Source organism: Lepisma saccharinum, chromosome 21, assembly GCF_977018435.1.
Source record: "Lepisma saccharinum chromosome 21, izLepSacc3.1, whole genome shotgun sequence".
Classification (NCBI taxonomy): domain Eukaryota; kingdom Metazoa; phylum Arthropoda; class Insecta; order Zygentoma; family Lepismatidae; genus Lepisma; species Lepisma saccharinum.
In genome coordinates, this window is record NC_139249.1 from 20,022,963 (window position 1) to 20,050,434 (window position 27,472).

A 27,472-nucleotide genomic window follows, 5' to 3' on the forward strand; every position below is an offset into this window, starting at 1 on the left:
TTAGGACCATCAATGAGCATCTTGAATCAGTAACAAGCAGATTGCTTACAGCAGAAAAGGAAATAACCGGCATAATCGAGAATCCAAAACATTCAGTAATTCTTGAATTGTACAGCATCCCCAACAAAGAATATGATTCTCCATTTACACCAGGTGGCAAAATATATATGCTGTCCCCTGCACAATTTTATTACCAGTTTTTTGTTGGGGGCACATTGAGACCAATCAAGATCAAATATTGGCATCAGCCACAGGCACACCACTACCCTACCTTATCAATAACAAATGCTGAGAACAAAGTGAAAATCACCAGTGTAGAGTTAGAGGATTTTACAGACCCCAATACATTAGAAACAGCCTATACTGAAGATGATGGCACTTTGGAATTTAAAATACAAATAGGGGACAAATTATATTTAGAAAATCCTGCAGTATCAGCTGCTGAACACCCCATAGTTGCAATATTCCTGTTTACATATTATGTCTAGACAAATTATAGTTGATGAATTACACAGACAAGCCCGACATAATTATAAGAGACTCCCAGTAGTCACAAAAGGCATAGATGATTTATGGCAGAGCGACTTGATTGAAATGGCAACTGGGCAGTTGAAAAACCTAGACAAAATCAACAAGGGCTACAAATATCTACTCACTGTAATAGACACATTTTCAAAATTTGCCTGGGCTGTGCCACTCAAATCCAAGACTGGAAAATGTGTTACAGAAGCCATCAGGACAATCATCAATCATTCAGGAAGATCACCGCGCTATTTGCAAACAGATAATGGCAAAGAATTCTATAATTCAGTGTTTCAACAATTTATTAAAAGCCAAGCAATAAAACATTACTCGAGTTACAGTGATCTCAAAGCCTCAATTGTAGAGAGATTCAACAGAACCTTAAAAAATCTTATGTATAAACAATTTACACTGCAGGGTAATTATAAATGGCTTACAATCCTTCCAGAACTTCTACATAAATATAACAACTCGGTCCATTCCACAATCAACATGAAACCCTCTGAAGTAACTCCATCTGATGAGCAAAAATTGATCAGGACTGTTTATTATCCTAGATACCAGCCAACAACAAGAAGGGCCAAATACAGGGTGGGTGATCAAGTAAGAATCAGCAAATATAAGCACTTATTCAAGAGAGGCTTTACGAGAAACTGGAGCACCGAATTATTTACAGTGGTTCAAGTTAAACCTGGGACCCTTAACACATATATAATAAAAGATCATCGAGGAGAAATTCTCAAAGGCAGGTTCTATGAACAAGAGCTCAGCAAAACTAAACAGCCTGACACATATCTCATAGAAAAAATCATCCGCAGAAAAGGCAACAAATTATTTGTCAAATGGCTGGGTCATCCGGAAAACAGCTGGATCGATGCAAACAAAGTGATAATATGAGCACCTGGGATGTTATAAAAAGGCTGCCAGAACCTGAACAACAGAATAAGAGAAATGGCAACTTGCTACCTGATAATATTAGGTGTCTTATTGTTGGGCCATCTGCTTGTGGTAAAACTACACTAATGGTTGATAATTTTTTATTGGCACCCAACTGGTTAGACTGGAAAAACAGGCACTTGTATATCTTCTCTAAGAGCTTGGAACAATTAAAATATCAGCAGCTGATGAAGCTATATGATGGATTGGATATAGCCACTTTTAAATCAGATGTTAAGCCACTCCATGAATGTCTCGATAATTCTGTTGTTGTGTTTGATGATGTTATACTGGATAATCAAAACAAGGTTAGAAATTTCTTTACACAGGGGCGGCACAAAAACATTGATTGCTTCTACCTGGCACAGACTTTTTCTAAAATACCGAAGCAGCTGATCCGAGACAACAGCAATTTTATATGTGTGTTTCATCAAGATCATACCAACCTCAAACACATACACGATGAATATGTAGGTGGGGACCTGAGCTACAATGATTTTTCCAAGTTTTGCAGCAGGTGCTGGAACCAGGACAGTTATGGGTTTGTCACAATTGATATGACAAGAACACCCAATACTGGAAAATACAGAAATAAAATCAACGATTTTCTAGACGTTGAGACATAAATAAACAACCATGAAACGACCAGTCATTGATGATCTTAAGTTAAGAGATTATCTTGTAAAAAGATTCAAGGGATGGAAATCAGAGAACCGTGGAATTTATGAAAAACACAAACAAACAGAACAGCCTGTAATTGATGCTATTAATAATTTAGGTAAGAATATCAAAACTGTTACAGAGCAAAATCAAGATTTGATCACGGAGCTCGTGCCTGTAGCTGCAAGGAACATATTAGATTATCCATTCACCCCACTTTCCAGTATTCATACACCTAGTCCTGTTGCTCCTAGAAGAATTGAAGCTACTCAGGATCCTATTGAATTGGGTCTTCTTGCTCAAAAATATTTAACCACACCTAAAGACAACAAAGATGAGGTTTTTGGCTTATATGCTGACACAGAGCTTGATGGTAGCATCATACATAGAATTGGCAATTTCAGGGTAACATTTATGGGAGATGATATAATTGTTTATTCAGAATCTCGTCTCGGAGAAAAAGGTGGTTTTGTTAAGTACCCCGGAACACCTGGATTGTGGGAACTGATGACTAGGAAAAGGCCTGGCAGCTATACAGATCAAGATTATGAACATTACAAAGAAATATTAATAAAATCAGATGCTCTATACCAGAACAATGATCCCACACAAAAAAGAGTCAAGTCGAGCAGTGGAGCAAAATACAATAATTTAATCAAGCCCATATGGTCACAGATCAAGACAGGGAGTGGAATCAAACAATACAACACCCTGCCTAAAGAATTTGTGTGGGTTGATGATGTCAGGAAACTTGTAGATAGGTTGCTGGTGATAGCTGGGGAGGAAAATGCTGGCAACCACAATTTTTACAATGAAAAGGTTGGAATTATGGACATGATAAGCACAAAATTGTCTAATTTTATAGTGAATGACCCTAAGGGGATTGGATATCTCATAAAAATTATTAATACTCTACCCCCTAAATTTTGGAATGTCTCTGAGGGTCGGGGCCTGGTTAATGGCATTATAAACAAGTTGCCATTTGAACTACATATTCCAGGCTATCAGTATTGTGGTCCAGGCACAAAATTGGAGAATAGATTAAACAGAGGGGATCCTGGTGTAAATCCCCTAGATGCTGCTTGTAGAGACCATGACATAGCATACAACACACATACTGATCTTGACAAGAGACATGTTGCAGACAAGAAATTAGAAGAGGCTGCATTTGGTAGATTTGTAAGCAAAGATGCTTCTTTGAGTGAGAGAATATCAGCATTGGGGACCACCATAGCTATGAGTACCAAACAAAAACTGGGGTGGGGGCTGTGAATATATATATAATAAACCTACAATGAAGGCCAAGGGTGTTATGTATCAAATACCTTATGCAGGTCTCAAATCTCTTAAAACTATTGACAGTCTCTTGACCAAAAAGCAGCGCAAGAAAAAAAGTTCTTGTATTGCAAAGGGCCATGGTATGAAATTGTTGCTTAGTACCCCCCAATTAAAAAAATTACAGCAATCAAGAAAAAAATCACATGTGGGGGGATTCATATTTACCATCCCTGCCATCTTAGCTGCTCTCGGGGCTGTTGGGAGCTTGGCCGGGGGATCAGCTGCCATAGCAAAAACAGTAATAGATGCCAAGAAAAATAGGGCAGAATTAGATGAGCAGAAGCGCCATAACCTGGCAATGGAGAAAAAAGGCAAAGGTGTTAAGAGAGCCATGAGTAAGTTTAAAAAAAACAAGAGCCGCTTACAAACCAAGATATTGAAGCTTTGATCAAGCCACTGGGCATCAAACATTTTAGAGGTGTGTACATGTCTGATTCTTTACCGGAACAACCACTCAACAAAGAGTGTGGCATTGTTAATTTGGATGAGTACAAAAATCAGGGCACTCACTGGATCTGTTATCTTAAATATTTAAACAATGAGGCATTTGTATTTGATTCATTTGGAGGTGTTCCACCTGAAAATTTAGTAAAATATCTAAAATCAGCTAATCTTTATTACAATAATGCCCGTCTTCAAAACTTCAAAGATGTTAATTGCGGACATTTGTGTTTATCTGTTCTCAGATATATGTCTCAAATAAATAAACCATCAATTGAAAATTTTCAAAAGGCCTTGTGGTATCTGAAACATCATGGGGGTATTCCATCTCACCAGCCAAAATTCAATATTGAAACTCAAATTGCATGATGACATTGTGTATCCCAAAACAATAGCTCTCAGAGCATTTTACGGCATGTACTTGATCCCTAATATTACACACCACAACAACACAATTGCAGTAGGGGATCAAAAAATTGTCATCACTCCAGGGCAGTATAATCTGTCCACTCTAAATGCTCAATTACCCAGAGGTGTAGTGTTAAGTCAAAATTCTGTCACTCACAGAGTAGAGATTGTATCTGCTACAGAAACAGTGCATCTGGGTACTATAGGAGAGCTGTTAGGATTTGAGAACAACACAAAACTTGAACCGGCCATCAAACACACTGCTATGAATATACCCAAATTCTTAGCCATAGAGACTCTGAATATTCACTGTAATGTGGCCGAGGGTATGATCACTAAATCAAATGGCATAGGCACTCACAAACAAACTGGCATCATTGCAACATTCAAACCTAATTCTGAATTCATGGAGCCCATCATCTACAATCCATCCCCAACATTATATTTTCCTGTGTGCCATAATAGAATAGATTACATTGAGTTGATGGTCACTAATGAAAAAGAGGAATTAGTTGATTTTGCTGGAGCCACAACAACTGCAATCATAGAGATTAACATTTAAATAAAAATACATACAATGGAAAATATTGAGAGTTATGAGCTACAATCATTCCCTCCAAACAGGAGGACATTTGCAAATTTAAATCAACCCAACACAGAGATTGAGGTTGATCTTGATGTAGGGGATGGCTTTATACACCCCCACAGAGCAGATCTATACATCAAATTTGATGTTGTAAAGCTGGATGGAACAGATTATCCGGCAAATACAAATATAAGACTGGTAGATAATTTTGTGCCGCATCTGTTCTCTGAAATTGAGATCAGAAAGCATGGCGTTGTTATAAACAGAATAGATTATCCCGGCATTACCTCTACAGCTTTGGCCACTCTAAAATTATCCAAGACCGAGGCTCCATACTACAAAATAGGTGGATTTGAGGCTGGTGATAAGATATTAACCAAGAGCCACACAGTGCTGTTCCCCATGCGCCTGTTGCCAGGATTCTTCTCAGATTACAAAGAAATTATGTGGAAGGGGGGGTTAAGAATTACATTTAGAAGAGCTGCAAATGATAATAATGCTTTGATGAGGTACAGTACATTAAACCCTACAGGGGAAGCTCTGCCTAATACCCTACCTGATGAGGGCAAATGCATTATTCAGACTATGGAGCTAAGAATCCCTGTTGTTGAATATGAGGCCAGTTATGCTCTTAAATACAAAGCTGATATAATAAAAAATCCACAGATTCCTCTGCAATTTTATACATATCAATGCGTACAGAAGCCCGCATCTGGTACATATTATGAATTTGATGCTACAAATTCATTCTCCAGCATACAATACGACATGCCTGATTTTGTAGTGGTACTGTTTCAGACTGGAAGACACAACAATCAGGAAAAAAATTCAAGTAGATTTGATAACTGCAACATCAAGAACATATATCTTAAAAATGGCAGAAATGAGGTATTTCCTAGAGAAAATTATAATTTAGACATGTCCAAGGATGATTTTCTTAAATTATATGAGGCATTTTCGGCTTTCAAGAGAGTCACTACAGGCAGTACTGACATGTATTATTCACCAGATGAATTCAAGACACAGAGACCCATGTTTGTAATCAACACTTCAAAAAGAAAACAGGTTGTGGTTAATGACAGGACAAACATTAAAATTATCTGTGAATTCCATGAGGCATTACCTGATGACACCATTTGTAGTGTTATTCTCATAGGTGAAAAATCATATGTTTATGATGTAAGAAATGAGAGAGTCACGGAGCAATTCTAGAAGATATTTGTTCTATTATCCTGTTGTACAACATACAAACCTCAACTGTATTATCAGCTAGCAGTGAATATCTTATGTGTGGGCAGTTGTATATATTTCAATCTATCAGGACTCGAACCCGGAGCCCCTTGTTTACAAGACAACAATATTAACATTTTGCCATCAGGAGAGGCTTTGCATTTTATCAGGACTCAAACCCGAGCCTTTTGCTTACAAAGCAACAATATTAACATTTTGCCATCAGGAGAGGCTTCACATTTTATCAGGACTCAAACCCAGAGGCCTCCTGATTGCAAGGCAATAAAAACCATGCACCACACTCCACTGGGCCTCAGAACCCAGTAACTATAAGCTTTATATTAATATACATGGCAGAATCAATCTGAGCTACACTAAAATTCAATTCCTGGGATTTTGACAGAAAAACACACTATAAGCAATAAGATCATATGGCATAATTTTAAGTATAAGCAAATCTGTCTGAGAGGCTTTCACCCTTTCTACACTAGAATTCAAAATTCTTAAAATTAAGAGCATATCACACTGGAAGAATTGGGGTATAGGCCCCTCTTGGCTTTGTCTTAAGCACGGGTAAATCTATCTGTTGAGCCCTCGCCTTTTCTACACTAGAAATTCAGAATTTCTTAAAAATCAGAGCATATCACACCTGAAAAATTGGGGTATAGGCCTCTCTTGGCTTTGTTTTAAGTATAAGCAAATCTGATTGTTCAATCAAATAGCCTCGCCTTTTCTACACTTAAAAGTTGCGCTGTCCGTAGTATCAATACAACTACTAAAAAAGATAGGTAAATTACGAGTAAAATGTTGGAATGGGGCATAGACCTCTAAAAAAAGGATTCACCGGCCGCCGGCCTCACAAAGTCTAAAGGCAATGGCAAGGGCATGTACAGTAACTCTTGAGAAAACCAATAGCATTTCACTCTCTCTCATTTCAGTCCACTGACTCTAAACAAGGAACGGTCGCTGGACAAGATATCAAAAACCACATATCATTAAGCAAGTTACCTTCATGCGAGCCCTCACTCGTGTAACGAACAGAATATAGATTTCGAGGAAGCTAAAGGATATACACGACCTTCTGACTAATATAGTTCCACCCTCTTACAATCCCTTAAGGAGTCCAAAATCGTGGACTTGTGGATTCTAGGATATTCAATACTCATATCACAATCTAAAAATAGCTCTTCACCATGATTTCCAATCCTTTGTTCTCATTAGAGGAAAATGAAACACACACTGAAACGTAATATGTCTGATGGTGGGAAGGCGCATGGAAATCTCTTCGTTGTGAGAGAACCAGAGGACGTACTCCAATGTATTCTTAGGAATATGTCCGACTCTTAAAACAATAACCAGTCGCGTAACAGCTTGTGGGGGCCAGCGTCTACCTACCGACTGCCGGCCTCACTTCCACAAGAGGCGGGGGAGATCATGCCACCAGTTACGATGTGACGTGTGATCAGCTTTCCACCACCCAGTCGTTGTTGTAGGTTTTCTATGGCCGGGTTACCCTACTCATTCGTAACTCTCCAATTTCCTCACGATGGTCACCGGTCCCATACACAGGCCGAAATCTCAAGAGAAAAGTTTTTACATTTCCCCCAGTAGACTCGAACCTGCGCGCGTCCCGTAGCAGGAACCCAAAGCATGACTCGCGGATTATCGTTATTCACAATAGCTCAGCCTTGGCCGAGGTAAGAGCAGGGCAATTATCTCCGCTGGTTTCTATCCAGTCCCAACATCCCCTTTCATCCCCAGCCGCCTTTACGCACGCGTATACGCAGGAAAGTTAAGACCTAAACTTTTGGGCCGTAGGAAATTACGGTGCGTAACATCCGAAGTTCCCCAAGTACTGTCGGATTTCTACGTCGCGTGCAAAATTTAATGACGTATTTTTACGCAGATGTATGGGCTGCTTTAGACCCATTTTTGGAGATAACGTTCCTCTGGTTCTTATACGTAGTAAGAAAGGTATTATTAGACCAAAACGGAACCCACAGGGACAAAAGTGCAAGGCTATAAGGAATTCTGAAACGATATTCGTATTGTGTTTCCTATTTATTCCATTTCACCAATTTTAATCCCAACATGCCAATAAGTCAGTATTGTTTCAGATGATTTCATGTCAAAATAGAATTGATTTGGCTTATTTTACTTCGCATTTCTACCACTTTTGGCTAATCGATAAGATGAGGATGAGTGATGATATGATGAAATTGATGAAGGAACACTCACAAGACCGGGATTCGAACCTGGAATCCCTGGCGTCGTAGCGTGCTGTGCTAACCACTCTGCTACGGAGGCTGTCATGAGTGATTTTATGTCAAAATTATTGCCGAGAGGATTTAGTGTTAAAAGAATTGACGAAACAATTTCATGTTAAAATTTTGTCGAATAGATGTAATGTGAAAATATTGCAGAAGTAATTTAATGCGAAAAATATTACAGAAACGATTTGATGTTAGAATTATTGTCTAAACGACTTTATTTTAAAAATATTGCTGAGACTATTTAATGTTTAAATTATTGCAGAGTATATTTAATGTGAAAATATTGCAGAAACAATACACTGTGAAAAATACTGTTGGGACGATTTAATGTTAACATTATTGCCAAAGCGATTTAATATTTAGATTAGTGCTGAGACTGTTTAATGTAAAAATATTACAGAAAGGATACACAGTGAAAAATATAGCGGGAGGCGAATTAAAGCAAAAATAAGAAATATTGCCGAGAAGATTTTAAGTGAGATGTCGTGTGGAAAATATTGCTCGCGATGGTGATAAATCAAAGAAGAAGCATATTTTGTATCGTATTTTGTCTCGACAATATATATACGTCATGATTTCAAATTATTGATATTTTTTTTTGAAATTTTCGTACATTGATTTAGACTTATTCATATTATCGTCTTATCAATTCTCTCCTATGTAATTACATTGAGAACCGGGGAAGGGTTTTTACCTCAGAAGCACCATTAATATGTATGAAAGTAATGGACAGTATCACCAATGTTTCCCGCCGTTTCATGGTCCGCAATCACGTGATCAGCCGCATAAAAAAAAAAAAACTTTCCCACTTTTAAACGTACTCTCATTGCCAGTCATCGTCGCTTTGATACACACTACCTCTCATTTAGCGACCTGGCAAATATAACTCGCGATGGCGAACGTAATAATTAGATTGCCGCGTCGAATGGAACCGTTTCGGAGATATCTTCGCATTCGGACTTTGCCCTGGTCCAGGGGAACGGACGCTGCGATATTCAACTGGTAACCCAATTGAAGCGTCGGCGGTTCCCAAATGGCTTCCGCCTCCAATCTCTGGCAGACGAGCCCCAGGTTAATGGAGAGGAGAATTGGAGGCTGCGGTTGGTTTTCGAAACGCATTACACCGAGTCATTACTCGCCACACGCCGATGAGAGAAAAGTTACCCCCCTCTCTCCCCCAGAGGAGTTTGTACCTTTCCCTACCCCTGTTCAAAAGTTCTACATTCCAGAGTAACCACCTGAATAATTGTTAACGCAGCGCATTTCCATGCTGGCAAAAGCCGATAACGGTTTCCTATGCCGTGAAGAAGATATACCATAGTTTTTTACAGCCCATACTGGACAACGCACCACGATTTGATTCTACATAAGGCATTTCAATTCATATTAATGCGCATGCGTTTTGTTTCGTGAGTGTCCCTTCATCAATTCCATCATACCTAGTCTTCATCTTCGCGATTAGCCAAAAGTGGCAGCAAGGCGAAGTAAAATATATCAAATCAATCAATCAATCGATAATAAAAATAACAAACTTTTTACTTTCTTGTAACTTGAAACGAACTATGCCAATTCTAGAATACTGTTCACCCATCTGGAACATGGCTGCCCCTTCTCATACCTCCAAGATCGAGCGTTTTCTCAGCTTTTTCCTCTCCATCGTTCGATATAGAGTGCCGGCCTTGAGACACCTGCCTAAGAGAGATCTGCTTGTAAATACTCCAGAATCACGTGGATATGTTGCACATATGAAATTACTACATAAGATCATTAATGGAAACATAAGATGCAGCATCACACTCCACGAACTCTCCCTCAGAGTGCCCAGACATAAAACACGGAGCAAGGAGACTTTCCACACTGCAACTCCAAGACTCTCACTCATTCAACGTCCATTATTCCATAGGCTACCGAACCAATTCAATATCATATCAAACCAAGTAGATATTTTCAGTTCATATTCGTCTTTTATCACCAACTTAGAAAAAAATTGTACGTAAGTAATGCATTGTGAAAGTAATCTGTTTAACTTGGTACTGTCTTGGCTTGCTTATGTTTATATTTTGTTTATTTTATTTTATCTTGTTTCGTGTGTTCTTTTTAACACTAGGGTACTGTTTTACTGTAGTGTCTTTCCGGTTTAAAATGGCTTCTGCTGTACTGGAAATTGCAATAAATAAATAAATAAATAAATAAATAAAATAAATTTCCAGGGACATATACACAGACGATTCGCTTTTTCAGCGTTGTGTATATGAACATTCATTTTAAAGCATATTGTGTTACGCGATTGTTAGAATTTTTCACATTAAAATTATTTTTTAATTATTTGTAGTGATTTTAATGTTAAAATAAGTTTTTTTTTACGGATACTGTAGCAACATTCCACGGGGTTCTGTTACTGTCAGAATGTTCCAACGATATCTACCAGTTTTGGACCTTCACGATGGCGCAGTGGTAGCGTCGTTGCCTTGTAATCAAGGGGTCCCGGGTTCGAACCCGGTGGAGGCACATAGTGGTTCCGATCCAACTTTAAACTGTAGGTCCGGTCTCGATTAGCCTTACTGTACATAAAGTTGACTTAAAACACCAAATCAATCAATCAATATCTACCAGTTATGGTTTGTGGAGAGCCCTTATAAGCAACTGATACAGCTTAGACTATTTGTGCAGATCTAGAATACATTGGGAGACGTCGGGACTTCCAAGAACCAATCAGATGAGAAGCAGTCATCATAGGAATAAGGTAGCCGAAGGGTAAGTACCATGAATGCCGTTTCTTGCTTCTCTTGACTTCTTATTCTTGTTGTTTAATGTTATTGTGTGTCTAACCCAGCTCGCTGTGTCCAGCGCTGATCTGCTGACATGCTCCATGCCAGGCACGGTTCTACCATGATATCAGCTCGCGTAGAGTTCCGTGTAGGCCCCTCCCATCATGTCTGTAGTTTACTATACTGAACGCAACTCCAACTGGCTGCTGGGAAGCAGCGAATCAGCGATCAGTTGAATTTTCTTCGGCTGAGATCGGGCATTTTCGAGTCACAAGTTACCGAACGTTGTTCGCGGGACGAAACAAACGAGCGTTGGGTCCACCAAATGCTGCCAAACGTACCGTAAGGCGAGAAAAAGTCTTATTGGGCAGCGGGGGTTGATGGTACAACTGCACACGCGGTACTGAACGATGAAGTTTCCGGAAAGACCACCCACAGGTCGGGAAAGAGGTGGACACACAGTCATATAAAGATAACTGGCAATGTTGCTTCGGGAGAGCAATGTGATCCCTTCTGCGTTTACTTCGCAACTGAGTTTGTTGACACCCATCAGACGACACGCCCCCGAAAATGATTGGGGGACAGGACTTGCCAGAAATAGCCGTCAAGGCCAACCGCCAGTTAGAGTTGCGATCAGTATAGCCAGGCAGGGTTGCCAACGTAGGTAATAGGGCGCCGTATTTCACATCAGTGGGAACGGATTATTGGCGATCTCGAGTTAAGGGCACTTATGGCGACAGTGTTGCTTCATCGTGCGCACCAGAAGACGGTTCCTCCGCGCCTTGAACTTCTGTAGTACACACTGAAACAAAAGTTAGCGAGCCCCACCGTTACTGTTTATTTGGAGAGCGAAAATTCCACAGCAAATCAATGGCGTTAAGAAACACTAACTTTGAAAACAACATAGGGGAAATCGTGAAGATTTGCGTACTCAGAATACTTTCTCATTCTAAAAGCAAACACGCCCATTTATTCGCCACAGCTTCAAGAACCACTTAAAACAAGAAAGATCACACAGATGCAATGAACCACTCGACACCTAGAGAAGGCTACTGACGAACTATTGCCTGGATATTCCCTGCCTCCTTCCACCTTCTCAACAAGCGTTTGCAACGACTAGCAACTTTCTTAAATTGCGACTTTCTTATAATAATTTCTTGCAAATAGTGAAAGTCAAAATTTGACAGCAAAAACACTATTCGAACATATCACATTTGAAGGGATCGGGTGTAAACCGTGATGAGTGACATTTTGGTCATTTTTAAGTTACCTCGTAAAATGTGCCATCCTTCAATTTTCCAGTGAAATTGCCATGTCATACAATTTGCATTGGACTCAGTTAAGCTTTCTCAAATTGGTAAACACAACACAAAAAAATATATCTACAGTATAGCTTCTAATAATGTTTTCCTTAATGAACTCAGAAATGACCAAACTGTCACCATGATTTACACTCGAGCCCTTCATTGAAGGTTAGATTTTTTTAAAATTTAAGATTCATACCACTAAAATTCTGTTAGGAATGTAAGGTTGGAATCTCTCATTAAAAGCGGCACAATGCAATCGTCCAAATTGAGATCCAACTCTACATAAAGTTTCTGATAGAAATTTTATTACCTACCTGTGCTTTCTTCTCTTTGTTTAAAACTGGTGTTGGCGTCCTTTCGCCGAAAGATCGTTTTTTCCTCAGACCAATTGGCACTGCTCGATCAGCCTATAAGAGACCGAGAGAGATATATAATCAGTGTTTAGTCACTACTGACGTACAAAGAAGAGAAAGACTGCTGCCAACTCGCGAACTAAAGTGGACAGTCATTTGTTCATTTTTTTACTCCTCTCGCAGTCACCGCAGACAAAAATGTTCTCTTTCACTTGTGTCCGAGTGCCTTTGTGTTGCCATATTTATAATTCTCCTTCCTTTCTTCGCTGCTAAAAAAAATCATCAACGTTAACTATTAGGGTCAAGTCCTGTAATAAGGCCAGTCTTGTAAAATGGCCAGAAATTATATTTCGTACTGCTGTGCCTCGACGACGGAAGAGACATCTGTTCGGGTACTACCGAACTGTTAGTGAGAGTTATGGCGGCCGTCCTGTGGCAGTGAATGTTGAGCTCCGTGCTTTGTTCAGCCGCACGCGTGTTTTAATGAAACAATTGTGTCTGAAGGTGAGTAAAGAACAGCCATATTGTTTTTTTGGTGATTTGTATTCTTACGTTGCATTAGTGTTAGATGTGTGTTGCAATCGGGAGCGTCCTGTGTCGGTAACATGTGCTCATTGTAGTATACAAAGGCACTGTCTGAAGGCAACAGGTGCTGCCATCTATGAGCCACAAACGGAACTGTGTATTTTTACATAGTCTTGTATAATGGCCAGGCTTCTGGTCCTGACGTCACCAGACCACATAAGGAAGATATCAGAGAAGAAAGTGGATAAATTAAAGAAAAAGAGCAACAGAAAGCAGAAAGGGTTCGGAAAAGTTACCCAACAAAAATAAAAAGATGGAGATAACGATTCACATTGCACTTACTGTAACAGGTTTTACAGCGATGATCATGGAGGTGAAATATGAGTTTCTTGTACTCGCTGTGGGAACTGGTGTCACGAGGAATGTGCACATGCTGAAAATGTGGACATTTTCGTGTGTAATAGTACTCATTGAGAACATAACATGTAATATCTTGGCCATATTGAAGGACTGTTTTGTAAAATGGCCAATTTACTGTTTTTGTGAAAAATATTAATATTAGTGTGTGTAGAAAAAGTTCAACATAAACCATTTTCCCTGATTTATTACTTACTCTATTGTCTTTCATATTACACCTAAATTCAATGTATTTCCGATTATAGTTTACCATGCATTGTGGTAAGAAAATGTACGTGGCCGTATTACAGGACTTGACCCTATATCTCTTCCTTCGCTGTGTACTGTTTTCTTTCCTTCATGATTTCATATTTTGGAAACGCAAGGACATGGGAAGCAGCTGATTGCATCACCCACGCCACGACCCCTTCTTTCGCTTAGAGTTAAAAATTCAACTACAGCGGCAGACGGTTTAGCTCTTCTGGGTAGAGTAGTATGTAGAGTTTTACCACATGACTTTCTTGAGCAGATGATTTGCCAGGAGTGACAGGCCAAATAGCGCAGGTTAGAGGGTCCTAACCCCACTCTGGGCCAGTTTAGCTAAAAAAAATGAAATTCGGAAAGCAACTGGGTACATTTATACGAGTTTCTCTAGTAGAGGTCGCGCTAGGATTTTAGAAAAAAAATGAATCTTTTGTGTATGAAGTCACTTTGTACCTATAATTCGGACCTCCACGATAGCGTAGTGGTAACGTCGTCGCCTTGTAATCAAGGGGTCACGGATTCGATACCTAGTGGAGGCACATTGTGGTTCGGATCCTACTTTAAACTGTAGGTCCAGTCCCGATTAGCCTATCTGTGCATAACGTGGACTTACGCGTAAAACAACAAATCAATAGACAATGGAGACAAAACCTACAGTGAAGGAGCAAAATTCAGTTAGAACCGTAAAAAACATACAATTACAATAAGAAGTTCAAAATATTGATAATAAAGACAATGTGATCTGTTTCCAACTGAACGGAAAGTGCCTAATTGTATTACTTAGCATCATCGTATTCAAGGCTCCAGAAAAAATGACTTTGCAATCCCAATTCCTCTTAATTACAGAGTTAGAAAATCGTCTTGGAAGAACTTAATAGATCAATTCTCTATTCGTAGTAAGAAGGAAATCAATGTAAACAAATACGTGTGGCTTCTGAGAAATTCTATTGGTTGCTCTAGTGACACATATGAAGGGATGTTGATCACATGATAATGCCATTAAAGTTCCGGAACATTCTATTCCGAGTTGTACAGCTACCACCGATATATTCATGGGCAAAATAACCAGACACACATACTAAGGAGACTATTTCTTGCGATCAGTGATGTGCCGTAGACTATAAATTTACGTCTACACACGTTGTCTACACGTAATCTACGCCTAGATTACATTGGGTTGTGGTTTACATAGACTACGTAGACAATCTAAAATGCATTAAAATTAATTTTCAAGGGTTTCATGGAAAAAAAAGTGACATTTTGAACTATATTGGTTCCTAACGAAATTAAAAGAATCCTATTTACAAAAAAATATATATCTTCTCTTCTATCATCAACTATGGAAGAAGATAAATAGTATGCAAAAAACAACAACAGATGGCAGTCGTGAGGCAAGAGTGGTCTTTTTCCCATAAAACATTAGAGTATTTTCTATATTAGGTTTCTTCTTAGGTGAAAAATTGTTCGAATTTGGAAGAAAGATTGTGAAAAGTTCTCCTCACACAGCAGCAACTGATACGCAGTATAATTTTGTTTTACTTCCACAGCGCCCTTTGCTAAGTTATCACCTTTCGCCATGTAGTTTACATAGATTACGTAAAACACGTGTATAAAATAGTCTACGTGTAGAATGTAGACTATCATTGTTTACGCGTAGACGCACATCACTGCTTGCGATTCACGTGATTTTTGTTTACATTAACTTCGTTCTTCCGGTGGATGGAGAATAGGAAAAAGTACCTCCTCCTGCCGTCTTCTGAGCAGCTCGAGTCGTGCCTCCTGTATGGCCTCCCAGAGTTTCGCCTCCGCCATGATCTGCCTGCTGAGGTCCCTCACCGCCGGCTCTGAATTGTACTCCACTAAGGTGCCAAGGGACTCGTCGGATCTCTTCTTCCCACAACCTACGAATAACATAGATAACGGCTTATTAGTCTACTTAACGCGCAAGAAAATTATACGCTCGGTTTTAGTATTTATCTGCTAGTGTAGAGTTGTCATGTACTGTCACTGGCAATAAAATTTGGACACTTAAATCCTTAAGAACTCGCTTTCCTGCAGGCGTCATGTGGGTTGCTTAACTCTACGGCGGTGGTAGAAGTTGGCATTTAAAATTTGCTGTTAAAATCCTTTAAGCGCCGTAGAATTAGGCAACACACATAACGCGTTGGAAGGAAGCGAGTATTTCAGATCAAGGTGTCCCATTTTTTTGCCTTGACTGTACATAGTTTCCTCTCACACATTATGCAGAAGTTGCGTTACAAAATAATATACTCTCCATGTCAAAACAAAAGAACAATCAAGCACATCACGCCAGGGGACCCGGGTTCGATTCCCGGCCTGGGCATGGATGTTTATGAGTGTCTATTCATCAATTTAATCATACCATCACTCATCCCCATCTTCGCAAATTAGCCACAAGTGGCGCAAAAGGCGAAGTAAAATAAAGCCAACCAATCAATAAAAAGAACAATCAAGATTTTTTTAAAAGATTCGAATACGTAAATCATTCGTTAAACATCTATTAACTTCATATTATCGAAGTGTTGAAGGTCATTTTTGTACAGTCGGTACACACTTTATGCCAAAGTGAGGAACGTGTTATGTTCCTTTCCAGTAGATATCTTCATCTAAAGTAATTAAAAAGCATTAGAAGGGGCAGGGAGAAAACGCTAGCCACGTAAATTTTCTGTCGAAAGCTAGGTGTTGGTGTCGTATCATGCCATGTTGATAATGTGCTCTACTTTACAACATGTTTCAAACTACATTTGAAACTCCCATTCGTCGAATATGTTTTTTTGTACCTTTTTATTTGTGTACCCAGTAACGTATTTCAGTTAAAATGAAATTTTCTGTAGTTTGACGAAGGTTGATTTACCTGGTTTCGCTCTTACCCCTCATTTGATTGAATTCGCACAGAGAGACATGTTATTATATTCTGAATTACACACATTTATGTTTGTACATACATATGGGGCATTCCAGCGTTACGTGTGTGACATATTACACGCAAAATTTAACATTCAAGACATAACATTGGTTTAAAATATTCGTAATGAACTGATTTCATAGAATTATGATGTACTTTATCGTGTCTGGTAACAAATGAACAAAACTATGGTGTCATAGACTGAATGCATGAAAAGCATTAACAAAAGTGCTTTACGTGTGTGTGACGCTTTAAAAAAATGTAGCAAATTTTGACTTCATTTGTCTCAGAAGCAAATAGGCTGCAGATGCACGTACCTTTTTTTGGTGAAATGTGCAAATTATATGCTTTCATAAACATCTAAACATTAATGCAAGTAAAATCGATAATAATTTCCACATTAATTCATTTTGTTATTTACATATTGTAGGACCACTTTTCGTGGAATGTATGACACACACACACACACACACACACACACACACACACACACACACACACACACACACACACACAAATAGATAGGAATACCTGTGAAAGCGTTGCAGAAAGGTCGCTTCTTCTTAGGGTCTACCATGGGATAGTCCACATCTCCTACGTCCTGTAAAGAAAAAAAATGTAAACATTGAAATTAGCAAACCAATTATCACACATTATAGCCTTAAACAAAACATTCAACCAGGAGAAATTAACCATGATTACGGTATTATTTAAACACGCTAAAATGATTTCACAGGAACATTTTTTCTCCAGGCTGCTGCTCCATAACATGTACGGGAAACGCCTGGTTTGTATGCAACCCAAAGAAGTGTACTGTTGTGCAGGTTGCATAGCAGACAGGCGTTAACAAAATTTACAATATTGTAGCGATGGGACCGATTAATCGGTACTCTACCGCTATCGGCCGATATAAGCATATCGGTATATCGGCATATCGGTTTATTTACCGATAATTTTACCGATCCGATATTTTTTTTTTTTCAAAAGTTGACAGAATCCTGTAATTATTTCCCTTTCATGGAAGAAAATTTACAAGGTCACAGAATTCCTCATATATTCCTCTGAAAACAGACCGCAGGAATCTTCCAATTTAACTTTTTTTAGCGGAGTAATATTCATAACGAAGACAATCGTAAAAAACTGCAGGCGGCAAATCGGTTCCAAATCTGACGTTCATGTTGTCAAGTTAACTGCTATATATTTTTTTTAGAGGAACGGTGTGCAGAATGAATCCGACCATAAGCAATTGCAGTCAATAAACCAGTTCCAAAACTCACATTCGTGCTTTCTCATTGAAAGGTAATGAAGTCTTCGCTACCATACCTTTGCGTACATCTTCGAGCAGGTTGACAAGAAATACATGCTACGCACGCACAGCTTGATTGAGGGATCTCACTTTTCGCACCCGCAACTTCAGAGCTGCTTGCTCCCTTCGACTTGTTACATCATGAAAAGTTCCGTGTGTTAATGCTAAGAAATCTTCACAACGAATAAATTTGCCGTGACGTCAGATTACGGAGGGATGGGGCTTGTGTTGGACCAGATATACCGCTTTCTAGACAGAGAAGCAAGCAGAGGGAAGGGAACATGGAAGATTTGCAAGCCAGCTGTTGGCCATGCGTTGCCAAATTGTGCGTCGTTCTTCAACATATAGTTGTTTCCTTTATTCGATAGCAAGTGTTTGTATCGTCATGAAAGAGAAAAACGGACACAGAAAAACTAGACATAATATTTGACCTTGATAAAGGTTTGACAACAAAGGAAGGGCAGGAATTTATTCAGATGACAACGTGACACTCGAGCGCAAGAAAGGGGAAGCAAGAGACAACAAACTTGTCGCAGTAGTCACGCAGTATTGCCATATGAACGAAATTTCCACTAGGAACAGGGAAAGGGGATATTTTCATTTTGTGGCAGTTGAAAATTGTCAGTAATGCAGGTAGTACACCTGAGCCGACTGAATCAAAACTAGTGATAATGGCCTCAAGTGGAATCCAGGTTCTGTGAAAATCGGCTGCTACTGATAGAACATTCCAATTATACCGTTTATATGTTTTCAATTTCCGCAACTGTTATGCTCCTTTTAGTTTGATTTCACTCCACATGGAAAGGTGCTCCAAGATTCAAACGTAGTAAATAAAATTGCATTTTCTTTTGGAAAAAGCACTAATAAAAAAAGTGATGGTGCCAAACAGAGGCGGATCCCCCCCCGCCCCCAAACACACCCACCCACACGCAACTCTCCTTAGTCGGCAGCTGTCCTACAGAGAAGGAAAATTGAATAATTCGTGAACTTTCATATTGAAAATGAATTTTGCACGTAACATTTAGAGATATATTAAATTTGTCTGCTCCCGTGGGAATTTCTCCCACCTCGACATTAATATTTTTTGGTGTGCCGTTACTGATCTTGAAATATATTAAAATTCTCTCAAAGTTAGAATAGCCTATTTTTGCATTGTATTTCACATTTTTAAAGCACATTTCTGGGGGTGTGCAGGAACTCGAGAAAGTCTGTTGCAGGATCGGCGGGGGGTGGGGAGAATCTCGATACAGACTTCAGAAGTGGCATTTCTTGAAATGCAAAAACAATTACTTGAGGGGAAAGTAATGATTAGAATTCGAGATATTCACAATGCTGGTGAATTTCAACATTTCCCGCTTCGTAAATTTCCCGACTTAGACGAAAATGTAAAATTTTTACCCACCCAGAACATTCGTTTCGTAGGTTAAAAAAAATTCCCCATCCTGCACACACTTAAATATCCGATCTAGCGACAATAGCGAACTTTGCAGTCCAGTTGCTGGAAACTCTGTCTCAACTGTGCTGCATGCTCTCTCGGCCTGCTGCTCTCTTTACTCTCTCTTTGTTTGTGTGCATCGTGTTGAATACATCGCGTCGCGACTTTTGTGTCTAGTTATCCAAGTTTTTTTTTTTTGTTGTGTGTGGGTTTTTTGTTTTTCTTTGTGTTAAGTTTCTGCGTAGAGACATGCCAAAAGAGAAGAGTACAGTGTGGAAACATTTTAAAATTAAAATGACCGATGTTTTTAAAGTTGTGTGTCAACATTGTTCTGCCGAAATTTCTAGAGGCGGGAAGTCGACAAAATCATATACCACGTCTAACATGCTATATCATTTGAAACGATGTCTTCCACATCTGAGAAAGCTGAAAGATTTATATAGTGAAGAAGTATTTGCTGAAAGTGAGAACTCTAGTTCCGGAGAAAATAATGCTGAAAAAGAAGAGAAAGTACCTCATGTGCAATGTGATGTTTTTGAACCAACACCTGGCCCAAGTTCATCCTATCCCTGACACGCTATCAGGATATCAAAAAAACAATTCAAAACTTACCAAATACAGCCGACAATAGACTCTTTGTTAAACAAGAAAAAAAATTCAAGAAATGACCCAAAATCAATAGCAATTGATAGAAAAATATGTGAAATGATTGTTCTGGACATGTTACCGATGCAAACGGTAGAAAAGGTTGGATTTCGAAGGTTTGTCAACTTTTTAGAACCATGGTATCAGATACTTAATCGGAAGGCATTGTCTTCCTCACTGATACCTAGAATGTATGAACGTGTATCACAGAAGGTCCATATAATGCTGGAAACGTGTACGTTCATTGCTGTAACAACAGATGTGTGGACCTCAATTGCTGGGCAAGATTTTTTGAGTGTGACAGCACACTTTATAGACACAAATTTTAAATTAATAAATTTAAATCTTGAAGTAGTGCCTTTCAGTGGCACAAGTCACACTGGACTCAATATTGCAGAAAACCTGAAAGAATGTTTCAATAAATGGGGAATTTCCTCGTCAGTAAAAGTAATCATTACATACAATGCTCCCAACATGAAACGTGCTGCAGGCTTGTTGGATGATCCAGTACCTATATGGATACCATGCATGGCACATTTGCTTCAGCTTGTTGTCAACCAGTGCCTAAGTCAAACTGAAATATCTTCGGTTATTAAAATTGTAAAGAGAATAGCAACGCACTTTCATATGTCACCAAAAGACTCCAGAAAATTAATGGAAACCCAAGAAAATCTAGGACTTCCGGCTCATAGTTTAATCCAAGATGTTCCCACTAGATGGGATTCAACGTATCTTATGTTGGAGCGTTTCTTTGAACAAAGACTTTCTGTAACAATTGTAACATCATCTTTGTCACTCTCAGTCGAAATATCATCATCACAGTGGACCCTAATCGAGAGTTTGGTAAAGGTGTTGAAAATATTCCATGAAGCTACTGTATCATGTAGCAGTAATAGCACATCGATATCAGATATAATCCCAATGAAGAACAGTGTTGTACAGGCAATGAACAGTTTTGCATCTGAACGCCGAGTGAAGAACTTAGCAGAAGATTTGAAATCAACACTAGAACGTCGATTTCAAGAACTTCAGCCTGGGACAAAAGAAGTCTACATGAAGGCAACAAGTCTGGATCCTCGCTACAAATTAAGGTAAGCATAAATCAGTAACTTTACAAGGACCTTCTCTGTTATATACCTGTCACTTTTTTACCAAATTTGTTCTTTTTTTCTTTGCATATTTTCAAGGTAAGACTCTAGTTTACGTCCTTTTCCTAAGAAATACGTGTCATATATCGTTGGAAAGCTTATTGTATAAGGAATTCAACAACGTAAATTAGCTGGAGAAGGAAATTGATAAAAACTGAGGAACGACTTGAGATGACCGCACCCCTCTCCGATTTTCTTCATATTTGGCATGCTCACTAATTGAGGCCTCCTAATCACGAATCTGAAGTTAAAATTTGTCGGGAACGTCTAGAAATTGCAAAATAAGCAAAAATAAGGCGTCAATGGTTCGAAATTTAGACATGACCGACAATTTTTAACTTCAGATTCGTAATTAGGAGGCCTCAATTAGTGAGTATGTCAAATATGAGGAAAATCGGAGAGGGGTCCGGTCATCTCAAGTCATACCAAAACGGACATTGTTCGGATATGCGTAATTGAACGTACTGAGGAAATTTTTCGATGATGAAGCACATATTTAGAAGTGAAATGAGTGCTAATGGAACCTAATGTAACAGGCCTAACCTAACCTCGTAGGCATACCTCGTCCCCGTGAATGGTTCGTGGAGCTACCCGTGCATGGGTTTTGGAGCTAACATGAATGGTTTGTGGAGCTACCCATGCATGATTTTGGGGGCTAACGTGAATGGTTCATGGGGCTATCGTGAACAGAAAGTATAAAAAGAAAAAAAAAGTACTTACCCGAAGAGATGCCGGCTGTCTGTAAGCACGGTTTTGAGCAATGGACTAAATTATTACTGGGGATAAACGTATTTTACACTATCTACAAGTTTTTGGAACCTGTTCTTCTTCATGCATCATACGCAAGCACAATGTCCCGCGAACGCAAATGAGCAAAGCACAGGCATTCACAATGCGGACACAAAGACGAACCTGCAGTGTTGTTAACTCCCATCGGTTACAACCAAAAGGCAATAAGGACGTAAAGTAGAGTCTAGCCAATTCCAAAATGTATTAAGAATAGAAAAAAGGTATCTGCTATCTAAGGTGTCACTTTATGTATTATTAATCAGAACCCAGCAAATAATGCCGGCAAATAGCAAGAAGAATTAGGTTAAGTCTCAAAGCACCAAAATTGTGTCTGGTAGATAATTGGAAGTTAAGTTTGGCTTCAAATTATCAAAACAGTCATCATACACAAATTCCTTTTTTTTCTGATTTTTTTTAAAAATATATATATTTCTGAATTATGCCTTCATTAACGCAATTTGCCAAAACTGGCAATAAATCAGTGCTAAATAAAAAAAAAAAAACAAATACAATACAGCAGTTTGTGATTTTTTTTTTGTTCTTGCATTTCAGACCACAGCAGAACATTACTTCTTGAGTTTGTTTTAAGTTCACTTTATGCACAGAAAGGTTAGTTGGTACTGAATGTGCAGTTTAAAGTGGAATCTGAACCCTGTGCCATATGCGCTCGTGTTGTGTGATGCTACAATACCCGATATGACTCACGTAACTTTACCAAACTCCAATATTATAACTTCTTTGTGTAATTTATCGCACAAACAGCGATGCGAAAAAAAAGTTTTCGTCAAAGTTTTTAGTCCTCGTGATATGAACGGCTAGAAATAGAGATTATTTATTCATGGGCGAAGTTCAGCCTGTGGCAGCTCTACCACTTAACCTACAAAACTAATATATCATCATGAAATTTTATTTTTAATCCTATCTAAATCCTTTATATTTTGTCAATGGAAGTGTTGTGCATTTGTTTCAAAACTCTTTGATCTGTGGACGAAATTACTTTAAAATGTTAAAAAGTAAGTAAAATAAACCACATCAATCAATTGTTAGATCATCCACAATAATAATGCGTCTACTATTGTTCTAGAAGTGCTTATGATTCTGTAGGCTTTTTTATGACTTGCATCATGCCGAAATGTTTCCTTGGTTAGCTGGGTGTGCTGAGAGAAACAGAATATTGTTTTGCTACACATGTACTATCTTTTGGGCAAAAGACTCCGAATGGCGTATGGTGTTCTGAGTTGAACAACCTAATTAGAAAATGCTATAAAATACCAGTCTTACAAACCTTTGTTGCATGGTGAGGCATCTCATTTGCTAGCATTTAAATATGCCTGGATCATGTTTTATCAGAAGCTGCCTAACTTCAGGCAACACAATGAAACTTTACTTTCAAATAGACAATACTTATATTGAATAATTCCATAAGTAATCTATTAGGCAAAAAGGATTTTGGACTTGGCATTCCCACTCGAAATGCTCATGGTACGCCATTGGTATTTATGAGCAACCATTCATTTACACTTTTCATATGTACATCTGGGCTGCTGCTATCTACTTCACGTGCTTGGGGTACAAAGAGGTATTAATTACATTGCAAAATGCTTTTCTTCAGTTAGGTGAGTCAGGTTTGGACTCTTAGCATTAATAGAACACACCTAAATGCTTTCGGTACTAATTTACTATTCCACAAACAGATTTCTTCATTTTTGCACAAGAAACTACTTACGGTAATACGTTCCTGTAGCATTGTCTAACGTCTGGAAAGTGTTTTCTGTCATGTGGGAATGTATCATAGCGGAAATCCATTATTTTTGTTGAAAAGTAATTCTTCGACGCACAATAGCCTTTTGCGCGTACACCTCCGTAGATTGTCGTGCTTGTGTTTTGTCGATTGCAGGGTTTCCAACCACGCCGATGTTTTCCGAAAAGATGATGTATCATGGATGCATGGTGAAATTCATACCGGGTGTGAAAGATCCACTGGATTTTGTAATTGGGTACTTGAAAAACAGGTAGCCCCACAAACCATTGATGAATAGCACCAAAAACCATTCGTGCATAGCCCCACGAACCATTTCCGGCAAGGTTAGGTTAGGCAAGCATAGTTAAAATTGTGTTCGTAAAATAATGTGAAGAAGCTTAAAAAAATAAAAACTTCATGAGTATTTTTTTGGTTACGAAGGTTGGAAACACTGCATCGACAAAACACAAGCACGACTCGCGATGATGTACGAAGGTGTATGCGCCATACTGTTTCTTACGTAAATAAAGAAGTACTCGTAATGTGAAAAATTGAAATTACTTTCATGAAAAAAATGTGAATACACCTTCAAGAATGTTCCGCGAAGCAGATACATAAATACGAATGTTAAAAGTGACGAAACTAAGAAGTTACATGTGTTTGTGGAATAGTAAATTTTTACCATGCTTTCATTGTTAGGTTAGGTGTTTCAGGTTTAGGGCTATTAGTATTAAAATGTCCCTAAATGATTTCAGCATCTGATCACATAAGATTCAGTGTAAAGCACAAAACCCCCTGTTGAGCCTCACATGAAAAAAATGATAGAACTATGTATCCAAGACGTGAGTAAACCGAGAACAACTTCTCACTGTGAAGTGCAAACAATCATGTACACTACTTTTCAAATCTTACTTTATCTGGTAAATAATGCTTTTGAAGCTTTTAACTGTGCTACTTAGCTTCTCCATGCTTCAAATTTACTTTCCAAAACTGTTTCCAGTATTCTAAAGCATTTTTCTAAATTAAAAAAAAACAACATGTAAAGGCTTGTATGGGGATCTGGTGGCTAAGTAAAGCCCATTTCTTTTAAAGGGCTAATTTATTGCTAGGCCTTAATTAAACTAGTCAGTAATTAGGCAGGTTTTTTTTCAGTATTGTGGTGAGTTAAGTCAGTAATTTTGACTGACTAGTTTCCATCCCTGGGATGAAGTTGTAGTAATGTTTGTTGAAAAATATAACTAGTTCCCTCAAAATAAAATCTGAAATACACCACCCAACAAAAATATTATGATTTAACACATCTTTCAATTTCTAATTCAAATTAGTAAGTGTGGGCAGTATTAATGCAGTTTTCAGTGTAGGATTATTGCAAAATTTGTATTTAAATCAACTAAAAGTTCATTTTTCTAATGTACATGCTCATACACATCAGAAGTAAAGTTTTTTCATTTCATTTTACAGGATTTTTAGGGAAGCATCACAGTGTACTCTAGTAAAAGAGTTGCTACAGCAAGAGTTTGAAGCCTCTACCTCATGTACGGAAACTGGTGGAAACCGTGATGAACAGATTTCAAGTCAGTCCAATGCTGAATATGGACTTTGGGGTATTTGTACCCAACTTCTTGAAGAGTGTGCCCATAGTGAAACACGTTCCACATCTCCTCCGGAAGCTGAAATGGACTCTTTCTTCAATGAACCATTGATATCTCATAGTAACAGTGCCCTTGGTTATTGGGAAGGAAACACTAAGTATCCACTTCTGAGAAACTTGGCAAATAAATACCTAGGTGTGCCAGCATCTTCAGTTTCAGCTTCTTTTTCTATTATCTATTATTTCGCTGCCAAGTTGATATTCAGCGATGGAGCAACGTTCCACTTATCCGGGAACGTGAATCGCCATTATGTGCGATTCTGGGGCACGGAAAACCCACGTGCAGTCGTGACAGTTGAAAGAGATTTGCCAAAGGTGAATGTTTTCTGTGCAGTGTCACAAACAAAGATGTATGGGCCGTTTTTTTTTCTTCGCTGAGGAAACTGTGGACGGTAAATGTTACCTGGATATGTTGCAGTTGTGGTTGTTCCCGCAATTCAGTGCTGACTTCAGGGATTTTGTCTTCCAACAAGACGGGGCACCCCCTCATTGGAACATCCCACTTCGTGACTACCTATACGATGAACTTCCGCATCGCTGGATTGGGCGTATTTGTGAGGATGACCTAGCTTTGTTCCCCTGGCCTCCCAGATCTCCTGATTTAACGCCCTGCGACTTCTTCCTGTGGGGGTACGTTAAGGACCTTGTTTACGTACCCCCACTACCGCAATCCTTAGTCGAGCTCAAAGAACGCATCAGTTCTGCAGTGCAGACCATTGAGAGGACTATGCTACAAAATGTATGGAATGAGCTCGAGTATCGTCTGGACGTGTGTCATGTAACCAAACGGGCACATATCGAACATTTGTAGAGGGTGTATAAACTTGGTGAGTTTGTGGTTCTTTTCATATATCTTTCATGTGTGTACGTGTAATACTTTTGAAAATATAGCCTTTTCAAAACGAATGAATCATTTATGCTAGCCCTGTATAACTTAAATTTTTCTCAGATATTGATTGAAGGACTGTATATTATTCCAATTTTCCTATACTTGCTACTTTGTATTGAAGGAACACCATGCACAAGGTGTTGAGATTGCGAGTTGACCACTCCACACAGCTACTACTTTATATCGGATCGGTAGAATATCGGTTATCGGTATCGGTAAATTTCATATCGGTACTTTATCGGTATCGGTAAAAATTTCATATCGTCTTATCCCTACAATATTGTAATTCTTTCCACTCCATAGTTGTATCTGACGTGAAGCTTGAATTGAATTCTTGCTTTATGTCCACTTTATGCACAGATAGGCTAATCGGGATAGGACCTACAGTTTAAATTGGGATTCGAACAACTGTGTAATGTGCTTCCACCAGGTAAGGAGAGGTGGTGCTCCCAGAAGGTATGGCGATAAGGAGATGGGAAAAAGATGCCAAAAACAAATAAAATGAAATATTGGGTTATCTTGCAAGAAGCTACGAGTCATCCAGACGAATTTACTAATTCTTTATCCAAGATAACCACTATTTTATGGCACGATCACAACTAAATGCGAGGGATGGGCGAGAAACAACGAAGGGGAAGCTCCACTGTTATCATTTTGAACCATTCAAGCATCATCTCCAAGGATCCACCAAGCATCTTTCTACATAGGAATATTCAATTCGAGATCTGGTTGTTACCATAATGGATATGGACTATTATGAGGGGTGCGTGAGGGAGGGAGAGATTGGGAGAGGGAGCGATAGATAGATTGTGTGTGTGTGTGTGTGTGTGTGTGAGAGAGAGAGAGAGAGAGAGAGAGAGAGAGAGAGAGAGAGAGAGAGAGAGATTGAGAGAGAGAAGCTTTTTGATGGCTCGTTACAATAATTCTGTTATTCA

The 27,472-nt window shown here is 38.8% G+C and overlaps 1 protein-coding gene across 2 annotated transcripts in view; it reads right to left on the reverse strand.

Moving 5' to 3' along the window:
* CCAP (Crustacean cardioactive peptide) overlaps nucleotides 1-27,472 on the reverse strand; it is a 174,784-nt gene that overhangs the window by 13,878 nt on the left and 133,434 nt on the right. For both annotated transcript variants that reach the window (XM_083143348.1, XM_083143349.1), the window contains exons 3-5: nucleotides 17,465-17,534; nucleotides 15,748-15,908; nucleotides 12,784-12,876 (exon numbers count right to left, since the gene is read on the reverse strand). In XM_083143348.1, coding sequence (XP_082999474.1) covers nucleotides 12,784-12,876; nucleotides 15,748-15,908; nucleotides 17,465-17,534 — 324 coding nt within the window. The remainder of the gene's footprint in view (nucleotides 1-12,783; nucleotides 12,877-15,747; nucleotides 15,909-17,464; nucleotides 17,535-27,472) is intronic.